We start from the raw sequence: 22,424 nt of genomic DNA on the forward strand, positions 1-22,424 counted from the left end.
TGATTTCTATTAAATTGCATAAAGTACTTTCTCCATGGGACCTATATCTCATTCTCTGCCTCAGCTTAGCACTGTCTTGCAGGAGAGAGGTGGCTCCCCACAGCAGTTGCTGTAAGAAAAGGCTCTGGCCATACAAATCAAAAAGGACTGCCACCATTGCTAAAGCAAAGAAAGACAATGAGTCTACCACCTCCTCCGTCCACTCATACCGCCCAAACTACACTTCTAGGATAATGTGCACTTCATTGATTTTGGACATCTAGTTGAACCGGGTTTCAGCCATATATGAATATTTTGTTTGTTCTAGGATATGCGGGGTTTGTACAGCCAGGAAAGAGATGGGAAATGTGAAGTGGTTTTGTTTTCGTGGCATAGGGAGGCAGAGTCAGGGCTACCCAGTGAAATTTATTCCACATGGGTCAGCTCTCACCAAGAATTTGAATCACTAGAATTATTGCTCATCATTCTTTCACTACCAAGACTTCTATTTTTTATTTTTTCTAAATTTTTATTGTGAAAATTTACAAAGATACAGTCAAAAGAACTGTACAGTGAATAACAAAATCCACAGTAAGATTCTACAACTCCTAACATTTTGCTAAATGTGCTTTATAACATATCTATACATCTTTTCATCAATCTGTTTTTTGATACAATTTAAAGTAAGTTTCAATGGCCGGAGGCGGTGGCTCAAGCCTGTAATCCCAGCACTTTGGGAGGCCGAGACGGGCGGATCACGAGGTCAGGAGATCGAGACCATCCTGGCTAACACAGTGAAACCCCGTCTCTACTAAAAATACAAAAAACTTAGCCGGGCGAGGTGGCAGGCGCCTGTAGTCCCAGCTACTCGGGAGGCTGAGGCAGGAGAATGGCGTAAACCCGGGAGGCGGAGCTTGCGGTGAGCTGAGATCCGGCCACTGCACTCCAGCCTGGGTGACAGAGCGAGACTCCGTCTCAAAAAAAATAAATAAATAAAAATAAAAAAATAAATAAAAATAAAGTAAGTTTCAGACATTAGTATACTTTACCCCTAAATACTTCAGCATGTATATCACTATTTATATTTTCAGATAAAATTTATATATAATAAAATGCACAAATTTTTAATATACCATTTGATGAAGTTTTGTTTGTTTTTTAGACAGAGTCTTGCTCTGTCACCCAGGCTGGAGTGCAATGGTGCAATCTCGGCTCACTGCAACCTCCACTTCCTGAGTTCAAGCGATTCTCCTGCCGCAGCCTCCTGAGTTGCTGGGATTACAGGCATGTGCCACCATGCCTGGCTAATTTTTTGTATTTTTAGTAGAGACGGGGGTTTCACCATGTTGTCCAGGCTGGTCTCGAACTCCTGACCTCGGGACCCACCAGCCTGGGCCTCCCAAAGTGCTGGAATTACAGGCATGAGCCACCACACCCAGCTCATTTGATGAGTTTTGACACACACATACACCTAGGTAACCCAAACACATATTAAGAGATGAAACATTCCCATCGCCATATAAAGTACCCTTACATCCCTTACTAGTCAATCCTGTCCTCACCTCCGCTTCCAAAGACAACCACTGATCTGTTTTCACTACAGATTAGTTTTGCCTGTTCTAGAATTTATTAATAGAATTATAAAGTATGTCATCTTTTGGTGTCTGATTTCTTTCACACCGTCTAATGTTTTTGAGATTTATTCCTGTTGCTACATATATTTTAAAATATACCGTTTTTACATCCGTTCTTCCATTGAGAAACACTTGGGCTATTTTCAGATTTTGCTATTATGAGTAAAACTGCCATAAACATTCTTATACAAGCCATTTTGTGGACATATGTTTTCAATTCTCTGGGGTAAATATCTAGCAGCAGACTTGCTGGCCAAAGGGTTAATGTATGTTTAGATTTTAAAGAAACTGCAAGACTTTTTCCAACATGGTTGTACCATTTCATGCTCCCAACAACATATAAGAATTAAATATAATACATCGATGTATGCTATAAATCCTACAATTCAACGGTATACTTTTTGCTTTAATTAGCCATATGCATTTTAAAGAAATTAAAAAAGAAAAAAAGTAAAAAAAAAAAAGTTTTGTTTTTTATTGAGATGGAATTTTGCTCTTGTTGCTCTCGGCTCACTGCAACCTCTGCCTTCTGGGTTCAAGCGATTCTCCTGCCTCAGCCTCCCAAGTAGCTGGGGTTACAGGTATGCACCACCATGCCCAACTAATTTTGTATTTTTAGTGGAGAGGGGGTTTCACCATGTTGGTCAGGCTGGTCTCGAACTCCTGACCTCATGTGATTCACCCACCTCGGCCTCCCAGAGTGCTGGGATTATAGGCAAGAGCCACTGCGCCCTGCCAAAAAATCTTTTGTATTTACCAACATATTTATTATTATCTCTGAAGTTTTTCCTTTTATTTCCCTGTAGGTCTGGGTTTCCATTCGATGTCATTTTCCTTCAGAACGAAAAATCCTTTAGTATTTCTTATAGTGCAGGTCTGTTGATAATTTTCTTGGTTTTCCCTTATTTTTAAATGTTTTTATTTTGCCTTCACTCTTGAAAATTACTTCTGCTGATTATTGAATTCTAGGGTTGACAGAATTTTTTTCTTTCAGCACTTGGAAGATTTTATCCTACCGTCTTTTGGTCTCCATTATTTCTGATAAGAAATCGGCCATCATCTGTATTATTGCTCCCCCTCTATCTAATGTGTCATTTTTCTCTGGTTGCTTTCAAGGTTTTCTAATTGGTTTATAATAAATATACAGCATTTAGGTGTTGTTCTCTTTGTATTTATGCTGTTTGAGATTAGCTGAGGTGTTAGAATCTGTAAATTTATCTTTTACTAAATTTGGGGAAAATTTTAGCCACTATTTCTACTAATACTATCTTTTGCATCATTATCTCTGTTTATCTTTTTGTAACATGTGTATAATTATACATATGTAAGACCATTTGATATCGTCCCACAAGGCACTGAGGCTCTTTTTATTCTTTTTAAACTATTTTCTCTCTGATTTTCAGATTGGATACTTTCCATTGATCTGTCTTCAAGTTCATGTCTCTTTCTCTGTCATCTCTAATGTTTTATTAAGCCCATCAATGACTATTTAATTTTAGATATTATATTTTTCCATTTCATTTTCTTATAGTTTCTATTTCTCTGTTGAGATTTCCTATCCACTCATTATATGCATATTTTACTTTACATATTTGGACATAGTTACAGTAACTTTTAAAACTCTTTTCTATTAATTTCAACATCTGGGTCATCTTGGGGCTGGTTGGTTTCACTGAATGCCTTTTTTCTTTAGTATGAGTTATATTTTCCTGTTTCTTCATATGTCTAATAACTTTGGACTATATCCTGGACATTGTGAATGATACACTGTATACACTTGAAATTTTGTTATATTATTCTATACAATATCAACTTTTCTGTTTTAGCAGTTAACCCTGATGAACTCAAACACCAAACTGTTACTACTGAAGTGGGCAGCAAGTGAAATCTCTATTCAGTCCTTCCAGCCTTGGAAGAGTTGCTTGGAATCTGTCCTCACATGCTTAGGAGCTACCTAGAGATCTGATCAGAGTTTATACATAGAATTTGGGGCTCCCCTACATGGCTCTCCCCTTTACAGGATTTCCCACGTCACTTTCTGGTTGTTTTTGTGGCCCATACTCTGCCCTCTGATTCCTCAATCAATAAGGCTACAAGTTTCTATATAATTTTAGTAGCACTGCGAGGACTGGGGCCTACACTCTTACAAAAACAAACAAACAAAAAATATAAAACCAGGGAATTCACTCAGTGATATTCTCTTTTTCCAAGTGTTAATTCTCTTCCAGCTTCTGCCTGTTTGGTTATTCTCTAGTACCCTCATATAGCTGTTTGTTTTATATTTTGCCCACAGTTTATAATTGTTATGTGGCCGTGCTAATATAAGTGACTTTGCCAGAAGCAGAATCTTCTTTCCTTTGTGTAGCTACAGGGGATAAAAATGATCCTAATATAAATAGCATAAACTATATAAAAATGAAAGTACTCTATGATTCACATTGCTGCACTTTTTGTCTTCTGATCAAAGAGTCAATGTACAAGAGACTATGGAAGCACTATCCAACAGAACTTTCTAAGATGACAAAAAAATTTTTCTGTGCTATCGAATATGGCCGCTACTAGCCACATTAGTCTATTTTTGCACTTAAAATGTGATTATTGTGATTGGGAAACCAAATTTTTTACTTTATTTAATTTAATATAACCACCTGTGGCTAACAGCTACTACGTTGGGCAATCCAGCTCTAACAATCGTGTAATCTGGTCTTCCTGTTTTACAGGTAATGAACCAGCAGCCCAAAGAGCTTCCACAAGAGGCCTGTCCATGACAGAAGGCCTCTAGTGGCAAAACCAGGTTTTGAATTTAGATCTCCTAATTCTTAATCTCAAGTTGCTTCTACTCTACATATGAAGAGACTACAAAACATTATGACTGACAGAGGAGAATGAAAAATATAATAGATGGAGTGATGATAAAGTAGAACTTCGAAAATTACAGTTGGAAAAGATGAAACAGCTGAGGACAGAATGATTTGCAAACATATCATACATTACACATACATATACATATATTCCCCAGATGTACAATTTCTTTTGAGGTGGTAATTATTTTATCAGCAGAAGAAAAAGAGCTTTTTATAACTCATTACAGGCCCAAAAAGTCAGTCTCAGCCTATTTATAATACAAAGTACAAAGAACACCATCAAGAAATTGATGTCCTGTCTCCATTCTTCACAAGCATCTACTTTCCAAGTCCTACAGTCTTCAGTGATTTGAGAGTTACTGTTTAGCAATCCTATTTGTTTCTCAAAAGCCTGTAAGATACACACCCCAGAAAAGTTGCCAAGCCTTCCCCTCATGAACTCAATACTCCCTATGAGGATTTGTTTCTCTGCTAAAATGGAATGCTTTTTACCTTTTAACCCACTCTCCTGTACTATTAGAAGCAAAATAATTACCTCAACTACATTCTTTCTCTCTTACACACACACACACACACACACACACACACACACACACGCCACAAGCCTTTGTATGGATTTCATATTAGCATTATTGCAAATTATATAATAAAGCACATAGTATAGAAAATGTCTGCAAAAAGGTCCAAGAAAAATAGCATTGTTTTCAGAGAAAGTGCTGTGGTCAGGATGATGTCATCAAAAATCATCTAATTAATTTCCTGTAGCTACATCCTAAAGGAAATCCAGAAGGCTCAATTTTCTCACAAAGTAGTCTTTTCTTTTGGTCAGTAACTGTTCATGCAAACCCACAGGTGTCAAATTGATAATGATTATGATTCACCTTTATTCTTCACTATCACAAAAAAATGAAATTTCATTTTAAAAGATTTTTCATGTGAAACGCATCATCAGAATATAAAAAGTATCCTTTCTTTTAGAGATAGGGTTTCACCATGTTGCTCAGACTGGCCTTGAACTCCTGGCTCAAACAATTCTCTCACCTTAGTCTCCCAAGTAGTTGAGACTATAGGCGCATGCCACTACATCTCGTTGGAAGTATCCTTGTTGAATGTGAATTTTAGATTTTAGTTACTAGGAGCAAAGTAACTGCAGAAATGACCAGATGATTAAACTGAGTTGGTATTTACTACTCAACTTTATACAACAACTTCTCCAGCTCTGAGTTCTCATAAGAACCAAGGAGAGGAGAGCACTTTTTACCTACTACCACCCTCAATGTTCTTCCTGCAGACCAACAGGCATTTATCATGACTGGCCTGGAATACCATAGGAACTTTGCCAGGAGATGTGAGTTTCAAGGGCAAGAATGATGGCTTATTCATCTTTATATCCAAAGGCATTACAGCACCTGGTACATAGTAAGCACAAACATGTTGAATGGATAAATGGATGAGATTATTAAAATAAATAAACTGTGCCCCTTTTCAACCAGAAGCTCCCAATTCTACAGTGGGGAGAAGAACACCATTACAAACAAATATATGGGAAGTACTGTAACTAAGGGATCACCAAGGGCCACAGTTTCTCAATCAATTTGAAAAAACAAACTAACAGATTGATATCAAGTGCTAAGGTGTTTACAGCAGCCTTTCTGGTGAGCAATTTGGGTAAATCTTTTAATTTAAAATATGTACTAGATATGACACCAAAAGCATAGATAACAAATTAAAAATAAGCAAATGGGACTACATCACACAAAAAGCTTCTGTGGCCAGGCATGGTGGCTCACGCCTGTAATCCCAGCACTTTGGGAGGCCAAGGCGGGTGGATCACGAGGTCAGGAGATCGAGACCATCCTGCTAACATGGTGAAACTTCGTCTCTACCAAAAAAAATACAAAAAAAAATTAGCTGGGCATGGTGGTGGACGCCTGTAGTCCCAGCTACTCGGGAGGCTGAGGCAGGAGAATGGCGTGAACCTGGGAGGTGGAGCTTGCAGTGAGCCGAGATCATGCCACTGCACTCCAGCCTAGGCAACAGAGTGAGCGTCTCAAAAAAAAAAAAAGAAAAGAAAAGAAAAGAAAAGAAAATACATTCCTCAAAAAATTTAAGAAGAGCTACATTATGATCCAGCAATTCCACTTCTGAGTATATATCCAAAGCAAATGAAATCAATGTCGAAGACATGTCTGAACTCCATTCACTGAAGCATTATTCATAATAGCCAAGATATGGAAACAACTTAAGTGTCTGTCAGATGTATAGATTCAGAAAACATTTTGTGTGCGTGTGTGTGTGTGTACAGACCAACATACATATACACACATACATACAAAAAATATATGTACAATGAAATATTATTCAGCCATAAAAGAAAGAAATCCTGCCATTTGTGAGACAGTAGAGATGACTCTGAAGTACATTACGCTAAGTGACATAAGCCAGAAGGACATATACTATATGATTTTACTTACACGAAATTCCACTTATACGTGGAACTTTTAAAAAGTCAAACTCATAGAAGCAGATAGTAGAACAGAGATTGCCAGGGCTTGGGGTGAGGGAAATGGGAAGATGATGGTCAAATAGTACAAACCTTCAGTTATAAGATAAATAAGTTCTGGGGACTCTAACACACAGTATGGTGACTATAGTTAATAATACTCTATTGTTTACTTAAAATTTGCTAAAATAATAGATCTTAAGTGTCCTCACAACCCCAACACATATAAATTATAACTAAGTATGACACTTAATTGTTAATCAATTTGATTATGGTCATTTCACAATGTATACATATATAAAACAATCACATTGTACACCTTGAATACATACAATTTGTATTCCGTAATTATACTTCAATAAGGCTGAATAAAATTTTTTAAATAATATAATGTACAAGACACCTGTTGACCCAGGAATCCCACTTCTCAGATGCTATTCTAGTTCTAAATGTATACAAAGAGACTTATATATGGTCTTTTTCACTGCAACCACGTTTGTAATGGCAAGAAAACAACAACAAGAAAACCAAAACAACTCCCTGAATTTCAACAGTGGACAAATGGTGCACCCATAATACATACTAGTACACAGAAGTTCAAAACAATGTAGTTGATCCATGTGTGCTGACATGAAAAGAGGTTCAAGATTATTAAGTAAAAAAATCATTTGAAGAACAATATCACATTCCCATTTATGAAAAATAAAACAATACATTTTTATACATGTATATTTAAATCCATAGAAGGTGGGCTAGAACCCCACTAATAGAAAAATAATATGTCATAAATATAATTTAAACTTTCCAGTAATCCATGAAAATGTAAAAAGTAAAATTAATTTCAATAACACATTTAAATCCAATATAGCCAAAATATTATCACTATATTAAACAATATAAAAAATTAATAATGAGATACTTTACATTCTTTTTGTTCATTCTAAGCCTTGAATTCCAGAGCATATTTTACATTTACAGCACATCTCAATTCAAACTACCCACATTTTAAATGCTCAATAGCTACATGTGGAAGTAGCTACCACAATGAGCAGTATAAATCTAGGAGAATGCACTTCAAACTGGTAACAGTGGTTATTTCTGGAAAAGACAGTTTTTAAATCTTTTACATCAATAACTAACTCATACATTACTTATGGAATGATAAAACTAGAACGATAAAAAAACAAGTAGCATGGGAATACAGATGGCTGAGCAAGTAACACTGTTCCCAGGGTTGCTGAATCTCTGGATCAAGGAAGGGAATCAGGGAAAAATAAAATTTAAAAATACCATTTACAATAGTGAGCTAAGCACACACACACACACACACACACACACACACACACAAACCTAAGGATAAAATTAAGAAACTATATGTAATAGTTCTACACTGAAAAGAATAAAACACTGCTGGAAGAAATTCTGCAAGGCCTAAACAAATGGAAAAATATACCATGTTTATGGAATATAACATTAAAATATATTCATAGATTCAACGCTATCCCAGTCAAAATTCCAGCAGGATGTTTAAGCAGAGGAAAGGAGAACTGACAAGCTAATTCTAAGATACACATATATGTAAAGAACCTGGAATATCTTCAGCAATCTTGAAGTAGAACAAAGCTATAAAAATTACATTATCAAGTATCCAGATTCATTAAAAAGCTACAATAACTAGGCAGTTTACTATTGTCATAAAGATAGACAAAATTATTAACAGAGCAGAGTCTTTATATGTATACCATATATCTTACTTACGACAAAAGTAACATGCAGTACAGTCTCATGAATATAGAGTGCTGGGTCAACTGGATATCCATGTGGGAAAAAAACATGAACTTTGATTTCTACCTCAACGCAAACAAGTTAATTCCAAGTGGCAGTAAATCTAAATGCAATGACCTTGGGATACACAAACATTTTCTTAAACAAGACACAAAAGGCTCTAACAAACAAAAGTATTGATAAATCGGACTTAACTAACATTTGATAAGATATTAGGTGGAGAAGATGAGAATTGAGAAAGACAGCTTCAATGTGGTAGAAATGACAACTAAACCTGAAAAAGAAAAATGTTGCTAAGGAGGCAAAGATGAGGTCTTCTATGTAGAGACCAGAAAGAGTAAAGGTACAGAAGGGTAAAAGCAGAAGGTCAGTAGACTTGCGTAAACAGATTAAAAGGTGTACAATATTCAGAGCAGTTGAAGAAAAGTAATAAGAAAAGGTTATGAAGGGGTTTGTACTTTATCCTAGAGAGAAAAGGAAGCTGTCAAAGGCTAAATTTAAGCACGCTTTTTCTGATGACGTAATTCATGATCAGAACTAAATTTTAGAAGGATAACTCAAAGAGCTTATAGAAGATGGACTAGATCAAGAAGAAACTAGAATTAGGACAAGGTTAAAACAGGGCTTCACAAATTAGAATAGTTACATGTCCCAGTGTGACAAGAGGTATGCAAAGCTATCTAATAAAATCTACAGCACTTTTTCCAGGAGTATCTTGTTTACTTGAATATTTAGGGAAAAACAACTTCACACTAAAACAAACACTGATATAATGTAGTCATATGCAATATTCATAAGAGCAATTTAAATAACGACAGCAATAACATCAATAATAACAATAGCATCCCTTTTGCATCCTAATTATGTCTAAGGCACTATCCTCATCAAGCGCTTTATGCGAACTCATTTAATTCTCACAACAATAAGCAAAATAGATACGATAAGAATCACTTCCTCCATTAAACTACACATAGAGTTATTTGCTCACATGCGTGTTTCCATATACCTTTTCCTTTTTACTTTTTAAATTTTGTAATTAAGGTTTAACAATTCTTTACATTGCTGATGATATAACTTGATATAACCACTTTGGAAAACTGGCAAAACTTCCTAAATCTAAACATCATATGTATGAACAAATACCTAATAGAAATAAGTGCTGATGCTCATCAAAAGATATTCACAAAAATTTTACAGCAGCATTTTTATAACAGCTCCAAAATGGAAACAACTCATGAGTCCATCAGTACACTTAAAAGAGTTGTACAGGCCGGGCGCAGTGGTTCACGTCTGTAAGCCTCGCACTTTGGGAGGCCGAAGCAGGTGGATCACGAGGTCAAGAGATCAAGACCACTCTGGCTAACACAGTAAAACCCTGTCTCTACTAAAAAATACAAAAAAAATTAGCCGGGAGTGGTGGCGGGTGCCTGTAGTCCCAGCTACTTGGGAGCCTGAGGCAGCAGAATGGCGTGAACCCAGAAGGCGGAGCTTGCAGTGAGCCAAGAGAACACTACTGCACTCCAGTCTGGGCAACAGAGCGAGACTCCGTTTCAAAAAAAAAAAAAAAAAAAAAGTTATATAATTTTTAGGTCACATGGTAATAAGTGGCAGAGCCAAAACTCAAGCCCAACTTCGTTGAATATCTAATTTCACACTCTCAACCACTATCCTATATTGGAAAGAAATTATCTACTCATGGCAGCAGCTTCAGACTTTGCTCATAGACCCAAATAGTACACATCCTTTCTCCTCCACTTGCATAAGAATATCTATTAAAAGGTGTGGAAAGTTCTGAGAGGAGGGTACTGCAACAGTCTAGGTAAAAGAGATGGGAGGAGACAGGAAAGAGAGTTTTAATACAGAAAGAAGAGAATCAAGTAACCAACCAAACATGAGAGTGAGGGGAGGAGGTGGTTTGGGCAACAGGACAATGGTGAATGCAGAAATAGGCACAAATTGAGGGCTCAATCAACAGAGTTGAAGGTACGTATCCAGGAGGCAGATGAGAGTATGAAGCTCAAGAGACAAATCAAACTGATAAAAAATACTTTAGAGTTACCAGCATATTTGTATATCAGATTTCCTGAATAGAGAACACTATCTCCAATACTATGTAATTTATGTACCCTTCTGACAATTAATATTAACACACAGGAGGGCCTCTGTGGGGTAAGCAAAATTAATTTTGAAACCATTAAAGTAGATAGAAGGTTAGCCAGAATAAAAAAATCTTGTGGAGAAGACACCACCTCCCCTATTAAGCATTTGAGAGCAACAGTAGAAAAGAAAACCTATTAAGCTGCATTGGTGTGCCTGTAGTCCCAGTCACTCAGGGACTGAGGCCTGACGCCAGGAGTTTAAGGCCACAGTGTACTATGCTCACACTTGTGAATAGCCACTGCACTACAGCCTGAGCAATGTAGCAAGAACTCTGACTTTAAAAAACAATAAAATTAAAATAAATTTTTTTTTGGCCAGGCACAGTGGCTCATGCCCGTAATCCCAACACTTTGGGAGGCCGAGGCAGGTGGATCACCTGAGGTCAGGAGAGTGAGACCAGCCTGGCCAACATGGTGAAACCCTGTCTCTACTAAAAATAAAAATTAGCTGGGCATGGTGGTGCGCACCTGTAATTCCAGCTATTTGGGAGGCTGAGGCAGGAGAATCGCTTGAACCTGGGAGACAGAGGTTGCAGTGAGCCAAGATGGCGCCATTGCACTCCAGCCTGGACGACAGAGCGAGACCCCATCTCAAAAAAAAAAAATTTTTTTTTAAAGAAAACCTACTGCTTTTCAAAGGTAGGTAGACAAACTACTTTCAGGCTGCTATCTAGCTACTTTGGAAAATCCTAAAACTTATTATAGCCAAAGATGCAAGAGGCAGAAAGATGCAGTTTCGTATCCTTCCCACTCATAGCATTTACAGTATTAATTTTTGCTTCAAAAGGCAGTGTACTGTATTTTATTTCACTATCAAAATGATGCAAAAGGGCAAATAAGGTATAATTTAGGGTCACAGGTACAATGTAAGAATAGGATAATCATAAAATCTGTATTACCTGAACTTTTTGTATTGAAGATGGTATGACTGCTGTTTGGGAGTGTTCTCAAAGTTCTAATTAGCACAATCATTAAGAGGAAAAAATCAGGAGTGTAACATAAGAACATAAATGTACAAAATTATCATTATCTTCAAATAATTCACATTACAAGAGAATCAACAAAAAATTATGCACTAATATAAGATAATTTTCATATGGCCAGTGACAAAACATGCAAGATAAACACCTTTCCTATATACCATCAATAACTATTTTTTTAAAAAAATCACAATGAGGGTTACTCATGTCTATAACCCCAGCACTTTGGGAGGCCAAGGTGAGAGAACTGCTTGAGCCGGGACTTCAAGACCAGCCTAGGCAACACAGTGAGACCTTGCTCTACAAAAAATTTTCTCAAATTAGCCAGGCATGGTGGCCTGTGCCTGTAGTCCCAGCTACTTGGGAGGCTGAGGTGGGAGGATCAATTGAGCCCAGGAGGTCAAGGCTGCAGTGAGCCATGATTGTACCACTGCACTCCAGCCTGAGTGACCTTGTCTCAAAAAAAAAACACACACACACACACACAATGAAAAATATCTCATTTCCAATAAGATACATGAAGTGTATAGCAAAAAAAAAACTCCTTAAAAATGTAGATCAGTGAGGGGACATGTAAGAATAAATGGAGAGACAGACCAGGCAACTAAACGGAAGACTGACTATTAAAAAGACATCAATTTATTCATAAGTAATATGAAAATTCCATACAATTCCAATAGACACCCCAATGAATCATTCTCTAAAATCTAACAGAATGATTTTAAAGTTCATTTATGGGGTAAGGGGACAAGAATATCCTAGACATTAAAAAAAAAGAATAAAGGTATAGGACTTCTCTAGCAAATATAATGTATTACAGGGCAATAATAATTAAAACTGTGTGTTATTAGAACACAAAGTGCCTAACAGCTCAGTGGGATGACACAGCAATGCCCAGAATCAGACCAATACAAAATAACCAATACCACTACAGAAGAAAATAGGTTAAGAGTATTATAGTTCTTTATAAAGGAAATAGAAGCATAAAGCTCTTTATAAAAGAAATTTTAAAAAACAGTCAACCCAAATAGTGATCAAAGAAATACAAATTAACACAATAAGATATCACCTTTTTCTTAACCTATTAAATTGACTTTTTGGTTTTAATATTAATGCCCAGTGTTGGCCAGTGAAGGGAAATGAAACCTCTGATACATTGCTGATAGGCCTGAAACAGATGCAGCTTTCCTGGGAGCAATTAGCAATAGGTATAAGAAGCCTTACTATGTTTATTCCAAACCAGCCCACTTCTAATAATTTAACTAAAGGAAATGATAAGAGATGTGTTTAAAGATTTACCTACAAGGATATTTTTCCAGATTTTATAATACCAAAGCTTTTGAAACAACCTAAATATATAACAATAGGAAAATAGATGAAATGAATTATGAGAAAGTCATAAGAATTTCAGTAGAAAATAGAATGAAGAAATGTGTTATAAGTGGAAAACCATAAGTGCAAAAAGTTATAAAACAGCACTCCAAGAGGATTTCCACTTTGGTTTGAATATATATAAACAATCATAATTACATATATGACTAAAAGAGCATACCAAAAATGTTAACAGTATGGTAGGCTTATAATTACTTATTTTTAATCATTATGTAATTGGATAAAACTAATAAATATTAACTTTTTTCTTGGAGACAGGATCTCTCTCTGTTGCCCGGACTGGAGCACAGTGGTGCGAACTTGGCCCACTGCAACCTTGGCTTCCCAGGCTCAAGCAATCCTCTCACCTCAACCTCCTGAGTTGCTGGGATTACAGGCATGTGTCACCATACTCAACTAATTTTTGTATTTTTTGCAGAGACCAGGTTTCACTATGTTGCCCAAGGTGGTCTCAAACTCCTGGGCTCCAGTAATCTGCCCACCTCGGCCTCCAACTCCTGGGTTCAAGTAATCTGCCCACCTTGGCCTCCCAAAGTGCTGGGATTACAGGCATGAGCCACTGTACCAACACTATATTAACTTTTATAAAAAACAAGATTCTGTGACTATATTGAATAGGATTGTGGTAAATATCTGATCTTTGCTAAAGCCACAAACCCTCTTATCACTCAGCAAAACATGACTGATACGCTAACCAGAGTTTAGGATCACATTTCAAGTTTCACCTGTTTCACAAAGCTTCCTCAAGTTTCTACCAGTCTCTACCCCTCTAGAATTCCAGAATTTCAGCAGTGATTAAGAGGGCATTCATCATTTATTGTTGAAACAATGTTTTAACATTTTCATGTATTAAAGCTTGCCTCAAAAAGAAAGTAAGTCCCTCAAAGGGAGTAACCCCACACCACACTACCCAGACCTTGAACCCTAAGCACAGTATTAGGTGCCTTATGAGAAGACATCACACTTAACTGAATTAAATCTCAGAATGGCCAACTAAAACTCTGAACCTAGATAAAATACATATTGCTAAAATAGTTTCCTTTAGATATTTTGTACATTCCTGTATGTTCTAAACCAATATTAACTCCAGTCTTAATAATTGGTGGCTGGTTTCAGGGATACAGAGATAAAAATTTCCAGTAAAACATAGGCAGGTAAGCAGCAGCAATCAAAAACAACCTTAAAAATTAGAGAAATGCCCTTGTTCACTGCAGCATTATTCACAATAACCAAGATATGGAAACAACCTAAGTATCTATCAAGAAATGAAAGTGTAAAGAAGTTATAGCTCACACACACAGACACATACGTATACTGGAATGTTATTCAGCCTTAAAAAAGAAGGAAATCCTGATATTTGCAACAACATGGATGAACTTGGAGAATATCATGTTAAGTGAAATAGGCCAGACACAGAAAGAAAATTACTACATGATCTCACTTATATATGGAGTCTAAAGTAGCTGAATTCATACAAGCAGAGCATAGACAGAATGGTGGTTACCAGTGGGGGTTGAGGGAGAGGAATGGGAAGATGTTGGTTAAAGAGTATACAGTTTCAGATATGTAGGATAAATAAGTTCTAGAGCTCTAATGTATACCAGGAAGCTACAGTTAATAAATCATATTGTATACTTAAAATTCACTAAAAGATTAGATCTCAAATGTTCCCCCCCTCCAACAGAAAGTTAAAAAGAATTACTGAATGCTCACTATGTATCAGATACAGGAAATAAATTTAAGAACAAAAAAACTAAGAAAAATACATTAATTTCTCATGAAAATGAATGGTACTTTATAATTCCTGAGGCAAACACAATAGAAGAAACACAGTGAGAAAAGGGGAAATTCCATAGGTTAGTCAAGGAATCAGATAAATATGGGCTAAACAGGAGGAACAACTCAGGAGGCCTCTGAAATAGTTGAACTATCTATGGCTGACAACCCAAATGGGCCACTGTGAAAAGGGAATGGCCAGAAGAGGTTGATTATTAAGTCTTAATAATCAGAAATTTTGAGGAGAATATTATTAAGCTTAGAAAAGGAATTTGGTAGCTGGACATTCTCTCCTCACACAAGGGAAAAAAGAAATTCTCCTCAGTGGGAATTTTAAATCAGCCCTGCAGTCTATTACTTATACATAAGGAGAATATCCCAACAGACAGGCTTGTGAACTACTACAGTAATGGTTATGCAAACAGCAATTTTGGAAGGGCAGAGGAGTGACTGTGGTAGGTGGCAAATCTAAGATGGCTAGGTTTGGGGAAGGAATGGGTACCAGTATTACCTTAGGGTCCCTTCCATCCTCATAATTCAGTGATTTCTTAATAACATATTGTACAGCAGAGGTTATAAAACATGATATAAATTACACTATTGAGAAGAGGGAAGGCAGAAAAATTTCATTCCTCCTGTTTAACATCTATGATATTACCCATTTAAAAGTCTTTCCACCCTTTGTATTAATTGGGCTAATACATATACCTTGAAGGTTAGGAAAAAAAGAGTATAAATGCAGCCCTTGCCTTCCCCCCACTCCCTGTGACAGAGTCTTGCTCTGTCACCCAGGCTGGAGTGCAGTGGCGCAATCTCGGCTCACTGCAACCTCCACCTCCCAGGTTGAAGCAATTCTCCTGCCTCAGCCTCCCGAGTAGCTGGGATTACAGGCACCCACCACCAAGCCCAGCTAATTTTTGTATTTTAAGTAGAGACAGGGTTTCACCATGTTGGCCAGGCTGGTCTTCAACTCCTGACCTCATGATCCGCCCACCTCAGCCTCACAAAGTGCTGGGATTACAGGTGTGAACCACCATGCCCAGCCAGCTCTTGACATATTTATAGCAATCTATCCCTTCACTAAATGGACCTATCTGGACAACTATGCTGTTTTAGTTCTTAAACCTGGCTCTCACTTCTTAATGCCATTAGTATATCTGTCTCTAGAAGTGTGATCTCTCATTTCACTCCCTGAACATCAAGAAATCAGATCATCTGGCTTATAAGAATTGTTTGTAATGTTAGAGTTAATTGGGCAATAAGAAAAGTGTTCAGGTAACTCTCTAGAGAATAAAATTGCCCAAAATCCGCAGCCCTTTAATAGTCTGTTTTGATGGTTTTCAAAGGCTTTTCTTCCCCAATTCCTTCCTAGTGCGTGACCATGTTCCTGAGACATGAAGTTGCTGGATCATTTAAACAATACAATTAATCTTTATAAGGTCCCATAGTAGAATTCTTAGATGTAAATGTGACTAAACATATTTCTCAACACATAGATTGATTTATAAACTTATTGTTGCCTCTGCTATTAACCTTCTCTTCCCTATTAATAATATTATAATAAAAGCTATCATTTATGGAATTCCTTTGTGGAATGCCATTATGGAAATCCTGGCACCATGCTGGGCACTTTACATATATTACTTGTAATCCTACCACAACTGTGTTTGGAATAAATAGAATAATCATTTCCTGAATGAGAAAACAGAGGAAAAAAAGAAGAGTTGTTATAACTACCCCCAAAATCCCACAGCCAGGAAGTACTGCAGCTGCGATTTAAATCTGGGTCTATCTGACACCAAATCTCACCTTTCCACTCTGCAGACACTCTCTAATTATGTTACATCTACTGAATATTAACTCTTTGAAGATATTATGGTTCATCTCCTTAATAAAGACTACAATGATATTTCTTTACCATTATGATTCAGATATCTCAATCAAACTCAATATGCTTCTGAGTTGAAAATCCACCAAAGCAACAATGTAAACAGTTTGCGGTAATAATATCTGATCTAAATAAAAGCAATGTTTGCTTTTTACAATTTAATGAGTATGGCATAATGATATAGCTTTTTTCTAATTTTACATAAACTTATGCACATTTGAAGAAAATAAGAACAATGCATCTGACAAAGCTGTTAGATCGCGAGGTCAAGAATAAAGTCTTATCTATTTCTATATATACAAGGACTATGCTTGGATATACAGAACACTCAATTGTTGATGAAAAACAGAATTAATAAGTCTCAAGTAATACTTTCTTCTGAAAGAAATATGTTAAGATACCTGAAACAGTTTTTTTTTTTTTTTAACAGAAAATAGAGCTCCACATTTCCAAAAGAAAAAAAAAAGTTTTTGGTCTGCAGATAAACTTCCTACCTCTCGATCTTTGAGTTTCATGGCGAGTACCAACTGATGCCTGTGGTTAGTGAGAGCCTCCCGGTAATTTCCTTTGGAGAAGAATGCAGAGCCCAGATTCCCATGAGCTCGGCATTCTCCTGTCTGGTCACCTGGATTGAATTGAGAAAATAAAAAAAAGAATTTCTTTAAATTAATAATGTTATTTATAATATATAATGGTCATCTTAATTTAAGAGACACAGATTTATTAGCTAAAAAGTATTTGTTTCTTCCACAAGACCCTATGTGGGGAGTTATTGTCCTAGAATTTAAATCTCTGGATAACAATTGCTATTATTGTCATAACATATAACTGCAGACAGGGACTTAGGTGTCTTGGAAACAAAAGGTTAAAGACCTTAACACAAACTAGCTGCTGTTTGAGTCCTCATTGCCTTGCTAATGACCTTTGATTCTAAACAACCATCGGCTTGTTGGTTCAGTCATTTGAATCCAAACCTACAAGAAAATATCTTTACAAGTATGCTGGTGGCAGATTCATCATATCCCTTCTGTTACTCCAATCCTATAAGTCCTTGAATAATCACCATAATGACCATCATAATCATAAGCCATACTTATTTTACAAATGAGAAAACTGGGTCACAGAGAGGTTAAGAAACTTGCCCCAAATCACAAAGCTAGTAAGTGGCAGAGCCAGGATTCTAAACCCAGTAGTCAGGCTCCATAGTTTACATTCTTAACCTCTACACTATACTATCTCCTTCAACAAAATGATGATGCATCCTAATGAAGGAAAAAATTAAAACTACAATGAAAGATTCACCCAACAATGTTATCATTTGACACATTTTGTAAGCCCAAATCTCTGAAGAGGGCAATGAGTATGTTATTCCACATCTCTTGGCCTTTTGGGAGTATTGGCACCTTGTTATATGAGAAAGCTGTAAAGACTTTTGAGACTGTTTAGAACAGTCTAAAACAGAGACTGTTCTAGGGGCACTCACTTTTTTTCTTTACTTTTTTTTTTTTTTTAAAGAGACAGGGTTTTGCTCTGTTGCCCAGGCTGGAGTGCAGTAGCATTATCATAGCTAAGTGTAACCTTGAATGCCTGGGCTCAAGCAATCCTCCCACCTCAGCCTCTAGAGAAGCTAAGACACAGGTGCACCATACCCAGCTATTTTTTTTTCCTTTTTTTTTTTTTTTTTTTTAGAAACAGGATCTCACTATGTTGCCCAGGGTGGTCTCAAATTCCTGGCCTTAAGCAATCCTCCCAAAGCACTGGGATTACAGGTGTGAGCAACCAGGCTATCACTTTTCATTGCATATTATTCTCATTCATGTCATGTTACTCAGCTTTCTTTGTTCCCTTTCTGCTCCGATATAGAGAAGAGAAGCATCACTCTACCTAAGGTTTTGGCTACATCCAAGTCCTGCTGCATATATCCAGTGCTCTTCTCTGTATTTCCAAGAGACCAGTAAGCACTGCTCAGGGCAGAGAAAACAGAACCTCTCAGTTTGAGGCTGCAGGTGCCAATCTTCAGTGCGGCTTCTAAGACAACCACGGAGGCCCCATGATGGCCAGCTGTCAGAAGTTCCTGCCCAACCACAGACACTACCACAAAGGGACTCTTGTCCAGTTTCATTTTCTGAAGCTGCTGATAAGTAGGCTCGAGGGAGTCTGAAAATAAATAACAATAACATAACAGGATAATGTAGGATGATACAAAAACAATCTTTTCTAATATGCTCTAGAAACAAATGTTTATCATACCTTTTGTGGCTTATTTCAAGTATAAACTCTTCAACCTTTATTCTAGCACCACCCTAACTGTCCACTTATCTCATATGACTAGTATCACAAACCCCAGTCCAGTAATTTCCTTCTCCTCTCTCTTGCATGTATATGTCTTATCCTCTCTTTTGGCCTTTGTGATTATGATGTGCCACTTTCCCTGAATAGTTCCCTCTCCTCTGTCCTGTTCCCCTCTCAAAATATTACAGGCACATGCCTCAAGTCCCACTTGTACTGGGAATATCCCCAGGTACTCTGGCATACATTAATTTGTGTATCCAAACCTGTGCTGAATTTTAATAGTATTGCACAGTTTGGTCATTAACAATTTTAGAATTGTTCCACATGTATTAATTTTTAAAATATTTTTCCAGCTAAATCTAAATACTGCTGTAGGACTATCTATTACAACTCCATAGCAAGTCGCACAATGTGGGTACTCAGAAAACTCATCATGAACACAGGTGAAAGTCCCTAACATGTCTGGCATTTGATAAGAGGTTTGTCTGTGACAGCTCTTGCTCCGTCACCCAGGCTGGAGTGCAGTGGCATAATCTTGGCTCACTGCAGGCTCAACCTTCTAGACTCAAGTAAATCCTTCTACCTCGGCCTCCCAAGTAGCTAGGACCACAGGCACACACCATCATCCGTGGCTAATTTTAAAAAATATTTGGGAGAGAGGAGGTCTCATTACGTTGCTCGAGCTGGTGTCAAACTCCTCGGCTCAAGCAATCCTCCCACCTCAACCTCCCAAAGTGCTGAGATTACTGGTGTGAGTTACCATGCCCAGGCTGATAAACTTGAATCTGCATGACAGATTAATAAACCCTGTAAATATTCTTTCCTAGAAGATGCAATAAAAGAAGCTCTCCCAAGAAAACCTTTGTCATTCTCACTGGTAACCCAGTATCCACTGCTGCTTCTGAGACCAGTAGCCTCCCACTAAAAGAATATTATCCATTTTTGTTTGCAGTCATAAATGAAACCATAAAGAAATCATCTGAATTTATTTATTAAGATGGAAGATAAAATTAGTGTTGGTCTCATTTTATTTTCATATGGTATTAAAAGAACATAGACAGGGGTCAGTAAGCCACAGGAGATTTTTTTCCCATTTGAAGCTAAGTTTGAATGTAGATTACCTCCAAGCTCCTTCTCGCAATTCTTTTTTTCTTTAAAGACAACTGCAGAGGTATTAATGATAGCCCTACAATAAGATGGCACTTATAAAGCATTTATTATTAGCTTTCCTGAAAAACTATTTCACATTAGTTTTTCCACTATGCACACGTAAAAAAATAATAATAATAAAAATAAACTATAAAAGGGACGGTCTCTTTAAATCTTGAGTCTCCTAGCCACCAGTACTGCATTAAAATGCGATTTTTACAATTTATGACTGTGAATCTAAACTCTCAACTAAAAAGCTCTCGTCTGAATCAACACTGCCACAGAAACCTTGAAACCTGAAAACCTGCGGGTGCCTAAAGCATGTTTTTCCTTCAATCAGATCACTAACAGAGAACAAAGAACATTTTTACAACTGTCAATATTCAAGCTGTGCAGAGTACTGGTAAACACTAGCTAACCAATGGGGTTAAGTACAGGCACAAGAACCCAGGAATTGCTAGAATAAAAAATAACAATACCATAATGAAATATTGTGAGCAGAATTTTGGTAGTGTCTGCTGATGAGTTTGGCAGTCAATGTTGATCACATTAGCATCCCACTGGCCAATTAGCAGAAACAAAAATAATAGAATTTTAGAGTTGAAAAGACTTTTAAAATATGCTCTCTTAGAAATGAAGAATCTGAGTATTTAAGTGACTTACCCAAAGTTGGAAAGCTTGGGACACAGCCAAGATAAGAACACACTGCAGGGCTCTAAGCCCAGGTTCTGTAATATCACACCAGGCAAGATTCTTGGTTGCTAGCAACATACAGCACTCTTGGCTGCTTGTAAGCAGAAAAGAAACAACTGAGTGACTACTGAGAAAGGTAGAAAACCAGCCCTCCAGATCCACAGTCAAAATCACACCACAAAAGCTGCCTGGTGAAGGCAACATAACCATTGCAACCAAACACAGGACACCATAGCTTACAATGCTCCTCCCCACACCACCTCACTGAATGCCACCCTTGGAAAATGAGTGTCACCATTGCCACTTCCACCACCAGAACAAATTCTGTGCTATCCTTTCTCCTTTGAACCTTTAGCTCCTGATTCAAGGATGGGGTCCCAGCTGCTAGGGAGAATGGGAAAATTAGGATCTGACGCTTTCAGCTTTTATTATAGATGGCAGAAGCAGAAGTGTATGATGGAGAATTCCCTAAACTGACAGCCCAAATTGACTGATGGCTAGCAAAGACACTATGCTTTACTTGGTGATATTTTTTCCCATAGCAACCACAGCTAAGTTAGAGAAACAGTCATCTAATTGAGCCTCTAAAATTACACAACAATGGTAGAAAGAAGAGTGAACACTGCCACAGAAATAAATATCTGGAAAATTCCCAAAAGAGAAAGAAATATTTAATTGTACAAATTTTCACTAGATGAAAATGAAACTGATGAAAGAGAAGTAGAAGATAAAATTTCCCTTCTCAGTATATAGGAAATACACTTCAAAAGATAAATTATAGTGCAAAGATCAATACAAGGCTAATATACAAAACATGCTACACAAGTTTGGAAAAGGGAGGGATTATCAAGGGCAACTGGAAAGCTTCATGGAAGCAGAACTTGATCTCTTGAATAAAGAGTAGGGCTTAGGTAAGTCTTTGCTATTTTCTGAGAGTAGAAGGTATTTTATGAAGAAGATTTGTCCTAACAGAAGTGCCAAGAGAAGATAGGTACATGAAATGACACGGACTGCTTGAACTGACCAAAGAATATTTGTAGGGAAGGAAGTTGATGTGAAATAATGGGGAAAACACTGAGCTAAATACATACAGACACCTGTATTTAAAAGTCACATAGCCTCAGTCTCTCACTTGGTCAAATGTATAGGTTGTAACTGTGGTGATTGTTACACAAATCTATTCATGTATATACGTATGTCTATGTGTACAGATATATACACACAAAAGTCCACTTCACTGTATATAAATTTAAAAATTTTTTAATATCAAATTTCTCTGCTTGGGCTGTAATTATGTCTCATTGGTCCACACCCACAATCAAAAGCCCTA

The 22,424-nt window shown here is 37.1% G+C and overlaps 1 protein-coding gene across 14 annotated transcripts in view; it reads right to left on the minus strand.

Moving 5' to 3' along the window:
* LOC105495739 (tetratricopeptide repeat domain 28) overlaps window positions 1-22,424 on the minus strand; it is a 715,636-nt gene that overhangs the window by 299,476 nt on the left and 393,736 nt on the right. For all 14 annotated transcript variants that reach the window (XR_011614279.1, XM_071080884.1, XM_071080883.1 and 11 more), the window contains 2 exons: window positions 18,845-19,117; window positions 17,455-17,585 (listed from right to left, as the gene is read on the minus strand). Coding sequence is in view for 13 of the 14 variants with exons in the window: in XM_071080884.1 (XP_070936985.1) it covers window positions 17,455-17,585; window positions 18,845-19,117 (404 nt within the window). In the remaining variant the exon portion in view is untranslated. The remainder of the gene's footprint in view (window positions 1-17,454; window positions 17,586-18,844; window positions 19,118-22,424) is intronic.

Source organism: Macaca nemestrina, chromosome 15 (genome assembly GCF_043159975.1).
Source record: "Macaca nemestrina isolate mMacNem1 chromosome 15, mMacNem.hap1, whole genome shotgun sequence".
Classification (NCBI taxonomy): domain Eukaryota; kingdom Metazoa; phylum Chordata; class Mammalia; order Primates; family Cercopithecidae; genus Macaca; species Macaca nemestrina.